The 16,923-nt window shown below is 37.8% G+C and overlaps 1 protein-coding gene across 2 annotated transcripts in view; it reads left to right on the top strand.

Moving 5' to 3' along the window:
• Nucleotides 1–2,281: 2,281 nt before the first annotated feature.
• LRRC28 (leucine rich repeat containing 28) overlaps nt 2,282–16,923 on the top strand; it is a 56,529-nt gene continuing 41,887 nt past the window's right edge. Inside the window, exons 1-5 of one of the 2 annotated variants that reach the window (XM_062583829.1) lie at nt 2,282–2,328; nt 4,547–4,775; nt 9,019–9,059; nt 11,743–11,780; nt 12,540–12,677. In XM_062583829.1, coding sequence (XP_062439813.1) covers nt 4,608–4,775; nt 9,019–9,059; nt 11,743–11,780; nt 12,540–12,677 — 385 coding nt within the window. In that variant the 5' untranslated portion in view covers nt 2,282–2,328; nt 4,547–4,607. Of the gene's footprint in view, nt 2,329–4,546; nt 4,776–9,018; nt 9,060–11,742; nt 11,781–12,539; nt 12,678–16,923 lie in introns of those variants that run through there. The other variant, XM_062583830.1, reaches the window with a different exon arrangement.

The following is a 16,923-nucleotide window of genomic DNA, read 5'->3' as shown; positions in this document are numbered from 1 at the left end:
AGGTTGTTTGTTTGTCTTGGCGAAGAACAGTTCACCTCATTTCACAAAGACTCTTCTGCCCATCGGAAAGTAGCCTGTAGGGAATCATAAGCATATCACTTCTTACTTGCAAGTCAGAGAAGACATTTTAGAATACTGCTAGTAGGACCTTCTCACTCAGAGAACAAAAGAGGGATTTAAAAATCCCAGCACTTTGAAATCTTCAGTTTTAAAACTCCCCACTGAAATATTGACCACCTCAATACCTATTACATATCATTAACGCCCTTAATTGTTTCAGTGATTCTAAACTGCTCCTGCAGCACTCAGACAGTTAAATCTGTTCTCATGACAAAAAGGGACCAAAGACACTTAATTATTGCTCTGATCTCTACCTCTTTTGGTTGTGTGAGCAGAGAAGAAACAGACAAAAATCTTTTCCCCAAAAAAGCAGCATGCAGCAGTCTTATCTCTATCCATGTTATTGACCCCAAATGAAACCAGAACAGCATTACAACATATGTATAAATAAACAAATTAAGTATCCCGGCTATGACAGGAGTAGTTTCTCAAGGGAAAGCTTCATCCTTACCATCTGTACTTTAGTGGCAGAAACTGCTTTCTCCCCCACGCTATGCTTCTGTCCAGACCAATGACCTCATTTCCTGGGTAAGAACTTTAGGTTTGACCCATCACTGAATTCCCTCCAAATGGGAATGCGTTGCTAACAGCTAACTGTGCTCATATTCAATTTCTGTGTTGGTCTGAAATACACTTTGAACTCAGACATTTATAATGTGGGACTGAAGTGACATTAAGAAGTGTGATGTAATTGCTGTTTTTAAAACAATGGTGGTATAGAAGCAGGCCATATCCTGAAAATTAACATCCTGCTGAGAAAAACACACAAGTGCTATTGACTGCAGTAAGAAATAATGTGTGCAGTATGATATGATAAATAGGGAAGATACAGAATTTTGAAGGGCAAGTTATTTCAGCTCGTATTATTTCAACAAAGTCCAGCCTATTTATCTGAAAAAAAACACTTGATAAAAGATTGCAAGTGGCAAGTAAGACTGAGATAGTACACTTGTCAGAATCAGTTAATGTCTTTCCAAGTATAGGAAAATGACAAATGAATTAATTCAGGATGTTTGTTCTTTGTTTAGACCAGAAGAGCTACACAAGTCTGCACAAAAAAACTTAAGCTTTTTCTACATGTTGCTTTGCTTGAAGTGAAAGTGCTGTGAATATACATGAAAGGAAATACTTCTGCAAGATACTCAGCTTCTATGTTCAGGTTCTTGGTACTCCTGCAGACCTGCTACATGAATCTTGCTGTTTAAGACAAGTTTATGGGGAATTTAAGAGGATTTCTCTAGCTGGGATTCCTTTTAAGGTAGCTTGTGGGGTTGATCTTCAGCAAAGAAGTTGTAAACTCCAGTAACACTAAATATTCTGAGGGAGTTCGCTGTCATCGGAGTACTGACGTTAACAAAGCAGAGACCTTCCCTAGGACAGGATTTATGCACTGGGACATCACAATAAATTTAAAATTAAAATGAACTGAGCAACATGTAACCGCTTACATGTTGAGCTGCCACAGATCTGTTTTAACCAGACCAACTACTGTGAGTAAAAATGGGCATGCTTGTGCACACGCTGTAGGCAGGACTGCCCTAGTCTTTTGACACGGAAGATAAAAGCTCGCGCTCGTCCATTACGGTCATACCTAAATTTGGCTGGGAAGATGGTCTCTGACCACCACAGTTTTATCTGCAGGTGATGTTTTCCTTCAAGAGCTGGCGTGCCGGGGTTGCAGCTGTGCACAGCTGAGGCGATGGCCTGCCCCCACTGACTGGCAACGGCTGAAGGGGCCCTGCTGACCCTGCCACCTCGCCCATCCGTGCCTGGCGCCGCACAAACACCGGGAAGGCATGGGAGCCTACGCGCTCCCTGAGGAGACCCGCCGGGGGGAAAGGCAGCGGCGGGCGCGCAGCTGCAACGCCGCGCGCCGCGCCTGCAACGGCCGCGCGCGAGACAGTGCCCCGCAGCGACGCCCCCGGCGCGCGAGACGCTGAGAGAAGCCGCCTTCCCATTGGCTGAGGGCGGGAGCCGAGGTCGTGAGGCGGGAGAACTTCTGATTGGGCGAGCGGTAGTATGGGGGGCGGGAGGGGGGGCGGATAGAGAGCCGCGTGATTGGGCGAGGGGCGGGCGCGCGGGTGCGGACGGTGGGGGGAGGTGGCGTTACGGCCGGGCCGTCTCGCGAGAGCCGCGCGCGGTCTCGCGCGGCGCTGTCCCGCCCCCGGGTGTTTGGGCCGGCGGCGGGCGGCGGCGGCGGCGGCGCCGGTGAGTGACCGTGCCCCGCGGGGCTGCCCCGGCGGGCCGCGCCCCTCCCGCCCGCAGCGGAGCTCCCGCGAGCCCTGCCCCTTTCCCACCCGCCCGGCGGTCCCTCCCGCCCCCTCCCCACAGGCTTCCCGCCCCCCGGCGGCTGTGGCGACCCCACTCTGCCCCCGTCGGGACCGGCCGGCCCCTGTTGTCCCCTCACTGCCCGGGACAGGCCGGTCCCTGCCCGCTGCCGAGACAGGCCGTGCCCTCCGTGCCGCCGTTCGCTCCCTGGGGCAGACCGTTCCCTCCGTGCCCCCTTTCCCTCCCTGGGGCAGGCATTTCCCCCGCGGTAGCAAGCAGTCGACGCTCCGCCGGGGACGGCCCGCGGGTCTGGCGGGCTCCCGAGCCTCCCGGCCGTGTCCTGTTCGCACGCCTTCGCTTCGCTTCCGCTCGCGGATGCGCGCAACCGTGCGAGCTTGTTTTTGTCTTCTCCATCCTCTGTGGAACAGTTGTTTTCTCCCGTGCGTGACCTGAGCCCTCGCAGCCCCATCATCACCGTGTGTGTGTGTCCTCGCCTTCTCCGCTCGCTCAGAGCCTGTGATTGTGTCCGTTTCTTTTTGGTAGTGTTGAGTCTCCTCTCAGGAAGGAGATTAGGTAGAGGAAAAAAAATGGGTGATTGTGGAAGTGAGTGGGAAGATTTCCTTTGAAGTAAGAGCCAAAACAGAGTGGGTTTTGACTGGCCTCTGCATTTCTGGGCTTGTGTATTCTGATCTTTGTATCTGTGTACCTAAATGTTGTCCACTTGGTATGTGGAGTTACAGCTGTATAAGAATAGTCCATGTGTGCAGGACATGTAAATAGCTTACCTGGACATGTAGGATCACTCTTGGATATTTATGTATGTCTCATGGCTTTCTTAGCTTTTAATTAAAAAAATTAAAGCTAAAAGCTGTGCTTTCAAAGGGAAGAAGTTGAGAGAGTGGGGCAGAATCCACGCACAAGCAGTTAATGTGTCCAAAATTGTTTCACTTATTATCAGGGAAAGATGGGCTTTCTTTTATCATTCCTTCTGTTGTAGCACTCAAATACTCTCAGACTATGAACTTCAAAATTTTTATTTTTTTTAAAATATTTTTTTCCTTTTATTATTTTAACAATAATCACAGTTGTGAGATTGGGAATTGGGAAGTCTTATTTTTAACTACTTATAAGTTCGGAGAGTTTTTGTGTGTTGCAAGTGCTCTGTCTATAACCTATCTCCTAAAGATGTCTAATGGAGGCAGCTATTTGTTATAGTGGTGGTCCTTCTCATATGAATACAGTTTAACCAAAGTTACACTGGCACTTCTGCTTACAGAACTGATCATAATGTTGCTTGAATTGGGGGTAACTGATGACTAGAAGAGGTTGTGCGATGCTACCTTGAACTTGTGATTAGGAGTGCTCTAAGAAACTAAATGCTGTGTTCCTGCAGAAGGGCATAGATTGTTGGTAAAAGCTGCTTATCTGGAAATCGCAGAATTACTGAAACTGATAAGGTAGTTTGATTTACATGCACAGTATGTGTGTGGATAAGTAGTTTAATTCACAAGCACTACCTTATAATCAGATAGGTTTGTTGTTGATAGCTGAGAATCTTCACTTTTAATATCTGTTATGATTAAAAATCTCTCCTTCAATAAGGGAATGAGCTAAAATAGCTTCCAACTGAAAATTTTCCCTGTAGTTTTATATGGGAAAGTATACCAAAATTTCATAGCATTTTTGTCATTCGGGCATAAAGGCTACAGGAGGGTATTTTAATCAGCTAAAGATAGGAAGTTCTGTGATAAAATTGTGCATTTTTTTATGATCCCTTAGTAAATGGGTTCCTCTTTTAGCTCACTTTATAGAGTAGATGTAGAGCATCTGATAATGATTAACAGAGAGAACTTTTTGGTGATATCAGCTTTGACTGTATTACCTGAAGGGTCCATGGAAAATGGAAGAAAAAAAGAGCATTATGTATACCTTAATATCTTGTTAGTGCCTGTTTGAAAACACACTATGATTTTATCCAGGAAACAATCAAAGACTCGCTTTAGCTAAACTGAATGTGGAAGTTTTACATTCTTAATTCATTTATTAGAAGGAACTACTGTGTTTGGACAGATTATCCAATAATATGTTATAACTAACACCATGAAAGAAGGCATTGTGTAAACTTGATGTTTTTTTTCCCCTTCTTGTTATCTCCTAGAAATGGGTCTGCTTTCAGAAGATGCAGTGCACTAGATGTGGTGCTTGGAACAGAATTAGTCATGGCATCAGAACTATGTAAAACAATCTCTGAGGCAAAGCTCGAAAGGCACAAGAACTTATTCTTAAATTACCGAAATCTGCATCACTTTCCTTTGGAGTTACTGAAAGATGAAGGGTTGCAGTACTTGGAGAGACTTTATATGAAAAGAAATTCCCTGACCACATTGGTATGACCACCTCTTTATCGTAATGTTTACTCTCTGTATGTTTTAGGAATTCTGATTTTGGAACAGAAAAAAAATGATTTTTTTAAAAGTAATATTTTAGCAAATCTGATCCTGAATGGTGTCAGCCATTGTGAAATTTAAGTATCATGTTATCGGTATCAAGTATCTGGTTACATTATGTTCAGAGTTGCATAGGTAATGTAGAGTAATAAATGAAAGTCTATGCCCTGTTTTATAGTTAACCTTTTGAAGCTCTTTTTTTTTTTTTTTTCACTGTTACAGATCTTGCTTACAGTCTCAGTGTTAGGCCTTTGTATTGTTAGGAGATACTGTGTAGTCTAGTCTGCATTCCTTCATTAGGCTAAACAAGATTTACCTTGGTGTGTGTCTAATTTTAAAAGTCAGTAAATCCCATGGACTAATTCAAAGCTGGCTTGTAAGGTGCCTATGAAAGCTTGTGTCTGTGGTGAGGTGCCATTGATAACCTGAACAAAGTAATACCAGGGCTGAAATTGTGTATGTATATATATGTATATACACACACTTTCCTCCTTCCTTGAGAATTCCTCAATGAAGGTTTCACTTCATGGAGCAAAAGCTGGAAGGATTCTGAAGTTTTCGTGCCTTTTCTTAAATGAGTCATTCAGGTTTGTATGTACTGTAGAAAAATATTTTGGCAAACTTTGGCCAAGTCTTGGGCTCGATGATCTGATAGACACATAAGATTCATGGTAACAAATTAGAAATGACTAAAAGCTTACTGAAAAATGTAGGCAGCTGTGCTTTGACACTTCTTGAAATACAGTGATTATTTAGTGGTGTTAGGCTCATGAAATTTGCACTGCTCAAAAGATGAAACAGTGATATGAAAAGTTTGCATATCACTTTCCTGTATGTCTATGTTAAAGCCTTCTTTTTTTCTTAAAGCAATTATAGATCAGAGACCAAAACATTATTTTACCAGTTAAAATTTAGTTTTATTTTTCTTTTCAGTATCTATTAATACTGCCAGCCCATAGATGTGAAATATGGTGTAACTAACCTTGATTACAAATGAGCTCTATGTAGAGAGAGACAACTCTGATCCCATACTGCTCAGAATTGTCACTGAGGCATGGGATAGCAGAACTGAAAGAGCACTTAAAATGTGGATAACACGTAGGCAAGATGATTTGCAGGCACTTTGAAGTGGAGAATTAACATTCAAAAAGGTCTGGATAAATTGTTCATAATATAACTTGGTGGAATTTCATTCAAATGCATAGCACTATCTCTAGGAACTAGACATGTAAAATTAAATATAACTCACTGAGCATCTATTCTGCAGAATAGAGATGGTAAGGTGTAGTAGACCAAAATAGAGCAAGTCAGCAGGATGTTATAAAGAAGGCAAATGCCATTTGAGGACATAAAGTGGTTCACAGTCTCTGTTGTAAGCTGATAGAAATAATGTTTGAGTACTATTCAAGCATAAGCTGGAGAAAGGTTTGCAATCCGGAGTTCCAATTTACTCATGTTTTTCATAAGTATGAAAGAATCTAGAAAGCAGCAGCAAAAATGATTTTTCTAGAATGTGCTATGAGAAAAGGTTGAGAGATTTAGGTTAATTCCTCTTGCAAAAAGAGAAGATGGAGAGAGGTAAAAATGGAAGGAAGAGGAGAGGAACACAGAGGGGAACATCAGTATGTGTGTTTTTTTTTTTTTAAAGAACAATTTCTTTATAAGAACTTTGCTTTTTAAATGTCCACAGCTGGTAGGACAAGTAATCCTCTCAGTTTCAGTAAAGAAATGGCTAGATACATGTAGAAGAAACTCAGCTGAGAATAGCTGAGAACTACTATACTACTACTCCAGAACTGCTGGAGGCTCTTGAATGAGAAAAATGTACAGACGTCTTTGAGGGATGATTCTGCATCAGAAGGTGATATGGAGATGTGGTTTTAATGTCTCTTTCAGTCTTGTGCTGCTTTGATTCTATGCAACATGATGAGCATTACCTCATCAGTATATCCTTCAAATTGTATATAGATTATTGGCAATCATTGAAATAAAGAAATATGGTTCAGAATTAGTTTTGATAAAGTAAGGTGGTACTTTCTTCTCTATCCCACGAGGTCGGTCTTTCTGAGTTTTGAGAAATATTGACTGAATCAGTTTTTGCTCCTCTTTGCTCTTGTAAAATTATTCCAGTCTTTGATGGATGACTCTTATGAAAATGTACAAAATGTCTGGGCATAGGTAAACTGTCAGCCTTTATGTATACCCTGCCTTAGAATAAATTTTAGTTTTGTCCTTACAAGATGAAAATAATAGAGAAATATAAGATAATGAATGAATCAGGGAGCTGCATAACCCACCTGTAGCCCAGGATCAAGTCTTCCACTCTTTCCTCATTTAATGTTTGACTTCTAGCATTAGCTTTCCAGTAATCCCATTTCCCCATCCAGAAAAAGGAAGTAACAGTTTGCCTTGATGGCAGTGTCAGAACTGTGATCTAGCCACATAAATGAACGATTGTTTATAACTTAAATAACTCAGAATATGTATTGGTGTCCAATTACATGTATTGGTGTCTAATTGAGACAGATCAGCATGGTTCACTTTGTCAAAAATGCCATATGGATGTGAGCAGGAGGGAAGCTGCTTCAAATTGACAGAAGTGATGATTAATTTATCATCGTTATTTGTAGTCCTGTCACCAAAGGAGGCTGGAGTTTGTATGTCACTGACTTCTATTTTTCAATGGATGGATAATGTATTGGTCTTTTGATCTTAATTTCATTGTAGGATGTTGTATTAAATAAACTCATCTCAAACCATCATTCTTATGGTGCTCAGAGATAAGCTTGGCTCTCTTACAGTATGAAACAGTCAAAAAAAAAAAAAGAATACAGTGTTTACAGTGTTCAGGTGTAATGTGGAAATAGTTTGTGGATGTTTCAGATTAGGATCTTTGCTCTATTGAAGGGTTTGAGACAACAGTGAGATTTTTTTCAGGTTCTCTTTGCTTTTAAGTTAAAAAAAATGGTTGTTTGTTTGTTTGTTTGTTTGGTTTTTTTTTGTGTGGTCAAGCTAGTTGTGGACTCTGTATGTTTTCCTAGCTTAAGCTTTTTCCTTTTATCAAATAAAATTCTGTGCTGTTGAGAGAAGATAAATGTACTGTAAAAAACCTTCCAGTAGGTGGCAACAGCTGCTTAGGTATAGCTTGTTTCTTGAGTCTTGACATCAGCTGGTTCATTTGCAACTGGTTAATTTGTTCTGGAGTCGTCATTTGCTGCTCCCTAGTTAAAAACAAAATAACTTTTGTACTCAGATCTAGAATGTGACATCTTTGTTACAGATGAATAATATGACATTACTATCTCAGGCTAGCATATTTCTCCACAATGAATTTATAACCACAGAGTTAAGTATTTCATGTGAGAATATACCTTAACTGATAGTAGAAGTTGCTGAATTTCTTAATGGGAAATTGACCATGTTATTGAACTGCTTTCAGGTTTGTTTGTCTGCTTATATGTATATTGCAAACAGTTTTAAAAATGGACTTTTTCATAAAACCGTATCTATGTTTAAAGTAGATTTCCTAAGTAATGAAACTGTTTTAACCTTGAATAACTTCCAGTATGATTATCAATGTGAGATTCAGAACTCAAGCTAGTTTTGTGATATTTGTTCATGGTTATAAATGCCAGCCAGGGATCAGTTAAGAGATAGAAAATGATATGCCTAAATAATACATAAATATGAAATCTAGTTTGACGGGCTACACAAACATTCTAGATCATTTCTCAATTTACCAGCAATACAAAATAAAACAAGATATATAGTTAGATATCTTGTATAGTTTCTGTTCCACCTTAAATCTCACAGCAGCTTCTTAGCAGTCTCTCTGCTTTCACTAACTCAGTTATTTTAATATATTTTCTAAAGTAAGTTTATGGTAATCCATCTTTTCAGCCTCAAAAGAGACTACCATTTGCTTGAGGACACATTAATGTAATTTCTAGGCTGTAGTTCAGTTCCAGTAATGAATTGCTCATCCTTGGTATTTCTCATCAGTACAATCTGGGATATATGTGGGGATTTGGAAATGGGGCATTGTGTACAGGTTCCTTGTTGCAGTTCTTTGTGCCTAGCTGCTAACATGTTTTAGCATGGTTATTAAAATGAGTTGGGCACACAATGTGTGTGTGGCTAGGTTTTGTTTTTAAACCTAAAAAAATCTCTAACTCTTTTTCAGCCAGAAAACCTTGCACAGAAGCTTCCAAACCTCGTGGAATTGTGAGTTTGTGTAGGAATTCTAATTATTTTTATTATGCTGCTGCATCTTATTTTAAAATAATTTTGGAATGTATTGCTTGCATATAACATACTCTTAAAAGTGAACAGTTTTATTGGAGAGAAGGGTCGTTCTTTGTGTGTGTGTGTGTGTTTTTTTTTTTTTCTTTAGGACGGACATCCAGATGTATTCAGTCCCATGTTAATATTTTTTATATTATTTCTTGTTTATTGTATAACAAGAACTGTTTTGCAAGTTCTTACACTGCTAAGGAAAAATAACTTTCTCCAAAAGTCCTGTGTATGCTGTTGTCACACTAATCACGGACCTGTTGTCACTGGAACCTCCAAACAGTATGGTCAGATGGCTGCCACAGAGCTGGAGTGACAGGTTACTGCCTCTGACCCATCCCTATTTGCTTATTTCCACCTCAGCTACTAGTGGTATGACTTCAATCCTGCTGTTTGTAATAGTAATTTTTTGGAACCATGTCAGAGATTGTCAAATAGGAGCAGGAATGAGCAAGTAGGGATAGTAATCGTTTAATGATGTTTATTGTAGGCAAATAGTTTATCCAGTCTTGCCCAAAGAATGGAGTCACATAAATTATATTATTTTGGAAAATTAACTTTGAGTTGTAAGCTCGTGAGTCAGTGGTTTCCTCCTTCCCCTTTTCTCTTTTAAGGCTCTAATTTTCCTGTACAATAGGATTGGGGTTTTTTGGTTTTGTGTTTTTTAAGAACTTCCTCTTTTTCCCTTACAATTCATTTGACTCCCTTTTAGTTAAATAATTAATGGACCATTCATTTGTTCATGTAGTAGAATATTTGAAACAAGGAGGTATATATCTGAGTAGCGTAATACATTCAGCTGTCTGATCTTGTCATCTTAATTTGGCCCTTGAAACTGCACCTTTCTGGTACACGCGACCACAAGATAATTGAACTGTTTTGTAGGTCACTGCAGTCTCCAACTTGCTTGAGAGGCAATCTTGTCTCATCATGCCTGAATCTTGAGAATCTGCATATGCTCTGAAGCAGTAAAATACTCTCATATTTGATACAATTAGTATTTAATGATTTGCCATGGGGCATCAGGAAATATCAATATTATCTAATGGCACCTTTAGGGAAAGCCTGCCTAAAGTCATAGATTCTTAAAATAATCTCTTCCGAACACCATAATGCAGGATTCAGTAGACCTAATTATTATGGTTCAGCAAGCTTAGTTGTACCTGTACATTCTTGTAGTCTAGAGAGAATTGAACTTGCCCTGCAATTCAGGTAGTTCTAATAGTTCAAGTCAGTTTTTGATCAGAGAGTAAGAGCTATTTTGTTGACAGAAGTGAAGAGAGAAGAAAGATTTCATTTTAAAGGCACTTGGTTACAGTATTTCTAAACTTTGAAAGACAAACTTGATTTTTGAGCAAATGAAAATCTGTTGCAATTTCACCATATGCTTTTGAAAGCTTCACTATGGTCTGCATTTCTTTGTATAGTATGTCCCTCATGCAGTGACTCTTACATAAAAATCCTCATAATACACGTTTTTTTAGATTGCTTCTATCCATGAAATGGTCACAACAGTTTTCAGTAGCTGCAGCTGAAAAGAATAGGAAAATTTTCATCCTTACCTTATATATAAGGAGTTCTATAAACATATCAGCTATCCTTGTGTTCGCTGCTTTTTAAACAATGCTTTGAATATTTTTCTGCATTTTTTTTAAAAAAAAAGCTTGGCTGTTAAAAGCAGCTGAATTTATTTATTTATTTATTTATTTATTTATTTCTAACCTTGTTTGCCTCTGTCTCCCCACAAAGGCTCCTGCTTTTGGAAATGCTGTTTGAATAGAATGGGGAAAAAATGGGCTGTGCAAATCGTTCTGTGTGTACTTAAACATTTGGGCATTAGTACTCAATATTCCTTTACAAATAGATACCAATATTTGAAAATTTGGTTACTGTCATTTGTTACAGGGCCCTTTCATTTATTTGTAGCAATGTCTGTTTTGGTCATCAAAACTAAAATGTGTGACATCTGTTCAAGTTCTTATGTTAACAGTAGTGCTGGACATGCTCCACTAGAGGGTGCTGAGTATTCTTAGTGAGAGATCAGGTCCCCATCAGCACTTACTAATGATTATCTGCATGACTGGATTTTCATTTTCAAAAATGTGCTCTAGGTTTGAAAAACCCAGTTATGATGAGTAGATCATGTTTGTCTCTGCAGTCAGTTAAGGCATGAGAATTTTTTTTATATACGGGGAAAGGTGTTCATAATTGACTTGTGAGGGTTTGGGATTTTTGCTTACTGTGCATTTAGTATGAAATAACCTGTGATTAAAATATGATTCATTTTGATGGTTCTGTCTGCTTTATTCTTTTACCATCTTGCTTTCTTACAGTTTTCAAAACTTAAGCCCACTTTTGTTGAAACTGAATGTTTTGTTTCAAGTAATTGTGTATTGTTTTGAAATGAAAATGATTTAATAAGCTAAGTGAAATTTAAGTGCCTGTCTGTTGCCAGTTTGTTCAATTTTCACAGCTTTTGTGGTCCTAGAGAACAATGGCTTTGAGGGTGCTTTTTTCTTTCAATCTGAAATTAGATATTTTTGCAAACTGATTATGTAACAGAAGTCCTTGAGGGTAACAGCTGGTATCCTCTGCTCTTTTCTCCTCCCCTTAGGTACCTTCATTCAAATAACATAGTTGTTGTACCTGAAGGTAAGTAACCTACCAGCTCACAATAAGTGGCAGGAATTATAAAATATTAATTTTTCTTCTTTGAAGAGGCATATTTTTTCCTTTGTTTTCCCATAAAACATTAAAGATTTTCATACGAAATATACCCATGTAGCTCTTGGTCAATAATATCCTTGTTTATATTATGTTAAATTCTTTTAATGAATTCTCAAATGCACCTAAATGCTCTTTGCTTTAGTTCTAATTGCAGAAAGTGAAAAGGCTAAATGGCACTCATCTACAGAAACAAAACTCCAGAGTGTCTTCTACTTTGAGACAGTTACCACATAGAATACTCTATTGCTTTTGTTCATGAAACATTTGGAACCTGAAGTATCAAGAACGTATACTAGCTCCTTTTCCTTGCACTGACTGTAGAGTTGTGTGTCCAGCATCAGAAAAGCACTTGAAACTCTGTCTAAATACGTAATTTGGATAGACTGATAACAAAGGAATTGAAAAAGTGATTTTAGGGCAGACTTTTCCAAGGAAAATATAGAAATGGGAATATCCTGTATATAACTTCCTTTTTTTCTCCCCATCGTTGCCAGCAGTACTGTTTTTTGGATAGATAAGCGTTTCCATAAACTCTCTCATTCAGTTATGAGACTGACTTTAATACATCATAGTCTGCTCAGATGCAGATGTTAGGTACTGTGGCTTTTTATCCTCTCCTGGTCCTATTAAGATTTTAACATTACTCTTGGGTCACATTCATGTTTTAATCTGTTCTCTCACAAGCCATTGGCTCCCTCGTTAAACTGCAGTTTTTGGACCTAAGTGATAATGCCCTCGAAATTGTATGCCCAGAGATTGGCCGCCTGAGATCTTTACGTCATCTTCGCTTGGCTAACAACCAGCTGAAATATTTACCTGCAGGTAAGTACAAATGTGCGAGGGATTGGAACAATGACAAATTCAATTTGAACTTAATTTGCACAGTCATTTGCTCTATTTTTTTTTCTCGTCTTGCAGCTGAAGCATGGTACAGCTTGCCTTTAAAGACCAGTCAGGGATTGCTATTATACTATGTTGTGTTATATACACGCTGTACTTTAAAAATAGTAAGCCATGCTGTATGGATTTGAGGTAAAGAAAAGTCCTGAAAAATGGTTCTGAAGGAAAAGGTGCATCTATTTAACAGTCTTGACCATTGTATCAAGAAAATGTTGAACCTCTTTGAGAAAACACGAAATGCTAATGACAAACATAATTTTGTAAAATTAGAACAAACATCATCTTATCAAAATATAGAGGATTCCAGTCTTTCCACTCTATCTTTTAGCCAAATAACCCCTTATTTGTGTATCATAAAAAGACATGTATCCAGTAGGCTTTCCTCTGGCAATTCTACCTCACTGTGACATCAGATAACAAATGTTGGTCTTAGTAGTTTATAATAAAAAAGCAAAATTTATTCAAAGTAAATGTGACGCAAAGTCAAAAAGTTGGCCATAGGCAGGTTTTCATGACTTTTTTTTTTTGTCTTCTAAATACTTTGATAAGCAAAAGTAACTGATTCCCCTTCTTTCATCTCCTATCTATTCTTCCAGATGAGAAGATGACAATGATGATGATTTTTTTGTTGCTTAAATTTTGCTTTGGGTATTTGTTTTCTGATCTGTATAGATGATAAAATGTAAGGTCAGCAATTCAAAAAAACTAGACTAACTTAGTCTAACAGGATTAGCTTTTGGCTCTAATTTTAAATAAATTTTCAATGTGACCTTCATGTGTTTGTAAGTCCACACTGTATATTCTTAAGAAAAATACAGCAATTGTTCCTTGAAGTTTGGGTGCAGAAATTGAGCTGTCCTTTCCTTGTACTTTTTGTGGCATAATAAGCCTTGTAGAACAATTCAAAGAATGATTATGATCGGAAAGAAAAAATTCTATATGACTATGTAAATCCCCTGGAATGAAATTAGATAAACCTGTTAAGCATTATGACCCAAGGCCAGTAAAATTTCCGTCAATTTTTAGATGTCCTACATTCAAAAGAAAAGTGACTTGAGTGAGCTTTATGTTCCTCAAAGATAATTTACCTTATGGTGCTGTACCATGAAAGAAAGATTTGTTCAAAGGAAAAGTGACAGATTTTTTTCAAAACTTCACACATTAACTTTAAAAGGTTCCAAAAAAGACTACTTTCAAAAGGATAATTTACATTACTGAAGAGTTGATCGTGAGTCTACCACATTTGATTAGGAACTGGTATTAGCTGCATAGGCAAGCTGCGTTTATTTTCTCCTGAAGAAAACTTGATGCTAAGCATCATGCGTAAGTGCATTTAGAGTTCTGTGTACCTGAAAGTTTCACATGTTTGGAAGTAATTCTACTGTTACCTACTTTTAAATCAAAGGAACCCAGTGGTATCCAGTCTGTATTGCTGGTGGTGTACTATCAGTTATTTTTTATATATATATATACATATATACATATATATATATATATATATGCCATTATTGCTGTCATTACTAATCCTATCTGTTCAGGTGCTGTCACTGGCACCGTGACTGAGCTTGTGAGTTACTGATCTGAGCAAGATAATTTTAGCATCAGTGAAAGATTTTGTGCAGCTAAACTATTGCATTATGTGTTTCCTAAACTTAGTGCTTCTTGATGCAGGCTTCCAAGGATATTTTCATAGTCTTTTCTTTGTAAAATTGTGGCGATATTTTAAAAATCTCTTTATAACAAAATGTTAAGGTATAAAAATATATTTCATCAATTGAAAAAATAGAGGAAAAATATTAAGTTTTGCTGTCTTGTTGGAAATATTTTTATCTTCAATTACAGTGGTATGAATTTTCATAATAAGATGTTAAATAGCATTCTATCAGGAAAACTAGCAAAGTTAATAAAATAAAGCAGGCTGAATTGTAATTACACTGCAATACATTATTTTACTATGTGTCATTATTAGCTTCTTTCCTTGTGGTGGATACTGCATCGCAGTGCATTGCTAGGGAAAGACAACTCTTCATTCCTCTTAGTAATTTATAAAATATTAAGTAACTGTTTAAGGTATAACTTAGCTTCTGCAAATACAGCTTGATGGAATAAAAAAAAAAAAAAAACAATATAATAGCTTTAGGTGTAGGCAATGGGCACTTGTGGAAGTAACCTTTCAAAAGTTGGTACCATCATTTTACCCCAGACTTAGTCCTACACAGATAACACAAATGGGCAGCGAAGTATAGATCACAGTAGAGGATCCAGTTAAGAAAAGCTGATCATTATTCACCTTATGTAAACAGATAGGCCAACCTGCAGCATAGTGATGTCACCGATAAAATACTTATTCCATTGCTGTTTATGTGTCATTCCTCTTCTCTCTCCCTTCTCAGTGCTAGGTATTTTCAGTCCCCTCAGTTTCTGTTGAAACTATGTGGAGATCTAGGAGGGTAATACCCTCTTTTTAGCAGTATCCTTAATGAACAGATACAAAATTTCTTTATTAAAACTGCCGAACAGTTGGATGGTAAAAGTTCTTGGGTGTTTAGACTCTTGATGGCATTTCCCTATTGCACTACATACTTAAAGAATGATTCTTTGTTGTACCTGCTCTTACTTAACTGGTTGATTCAGAACTGAAATAAACAATGCAAATAATAGCATATGTTGATTTATTAACCATTTTTAATTTTTTGTTCCACAGTTGTGCTTTTAACATTTGGTGTTTAAGATTTGCCTTACAGAAATCTAACGTAACTCTTTTTAAAAACAAATGAAATAATATGTTTAATAAAGCGTTTTAAAGAATTATTTCTTAAATCTGATTGTAGGCGTTCTTCAGTCCCTAATAAAGGTTGAGCTTAGTGCCTGAGACATTAAAGGAAAACCATAGCATAAGATTTTAGCCTCTGCCTTTGTCTCTTTTTTCATAAAACTTGTGAGAATTTAATAACTCGATCTCTGGTGCTTTTCTCCGGTGTGGTCATGATTGTCCAGCTTGTATGAAAAGTTAGTTTGTGAGAGGAGATGGGGGAGAACGATGAGAATACAAGCAGACAGCATGAATGCATACGCCTTAGTTTCCTGAAGAAATCAGGAGGTGAGGCGTGAAAATCGTGTTCCTTTGAGATTAGAAAGCGCTTGCTATGCTGTGGCACTAGTGTAGTGTAAATAATAGTTCTACCTTTGTGCTTAGCAAACACTGCCAAATCAATGTCACCCATTGATAAGATCATGTACTTTGGTCTCAAGGCACCTTGTTCAGTTGCACACTACCACTGAAAAAATGTGATTTCCTTTACACATCTTTGAAATGTTGTGAGAGATGTTGAAAGATGACTAAACTAAACCAATTGAGAACCAACAGGAAAAGACTGTTCAGAATAAGCATGTGAAAGCTGAGACATAATATAAAATTTCTGGAAGAAAATACTCTGTGAAATTCTCTTGTCATGTTCTGAATGTGTTTTGGGTAAGGTTAGTAAGACTTCTGCCTAATGGAAGTAGTTGTAAGTGCCTAGATTCTGTTGCAATCAAAATCATTAACTGAGAAACTCTGAGAGAACTCTTTCCAAGAGTTGTGGACGAGTGAAAAGAAACAAATATTGTCTGATGTTTAATATTTGTGAAGTTCTCTTGAGCTCTTTTTCATTAAAACACATAGCTTTTTTTCTTCTTTTTTAATTTGTAAGTCATAAATCTTGTAGCTTCTGTATTTAAGAATTTATTGATTCTTTTGTTTGGCACTGGTACATGGAATTCTTGAACATCAACTAAACTTTCTCTGAAGCTTTCTACCGTTTAACTGTACCACTTAATCCTCTAAATTCTTGAGGGCCATTGGGAAATGTGTAATGCCAGATACCCTTTTTGAAAAATTTCACACTTGCAGCAGTAAGGAGGGATAGTAGTTATTTCATATCATTACAGTAGTTCATGTAGAAGCCTGGTTTGCAGAGCTGATGTTACAAAAATGTAACAAAAGAATTCCAATGAAATGTACTGGAAATTTTTTTATTATTATTGGTTTTTTTAGGGGTCCCAAAGCCAAGGTTCTCTCAGTTTTGGTGTGTTACCATTTAGATTTGATTTGCCTTTATTCTCAAAAGTTTTTGATACGAACTGGTAGCTCTTCAGAGTTTACATCTCTATGTTGATATTGGTGAGT

This window comes from Rhea pennata, chromosome 10 (genome assembly GCF_028389875.1).
Source record: "Rhea pennata isolate bPtePen1 chromosome 10, bPtePen1.pri, whole genome shotgun sequence".
In the NCBI taxonomy this organism is placed as follows: Eukaryota; Metazoa; Chordata; class Aves; order Rheiformes; family Rheidae; genus Rhea; species Rhea pennata.
This window is presented reverse-complemented; position numbering and strand designations above follow the sequence as displayed.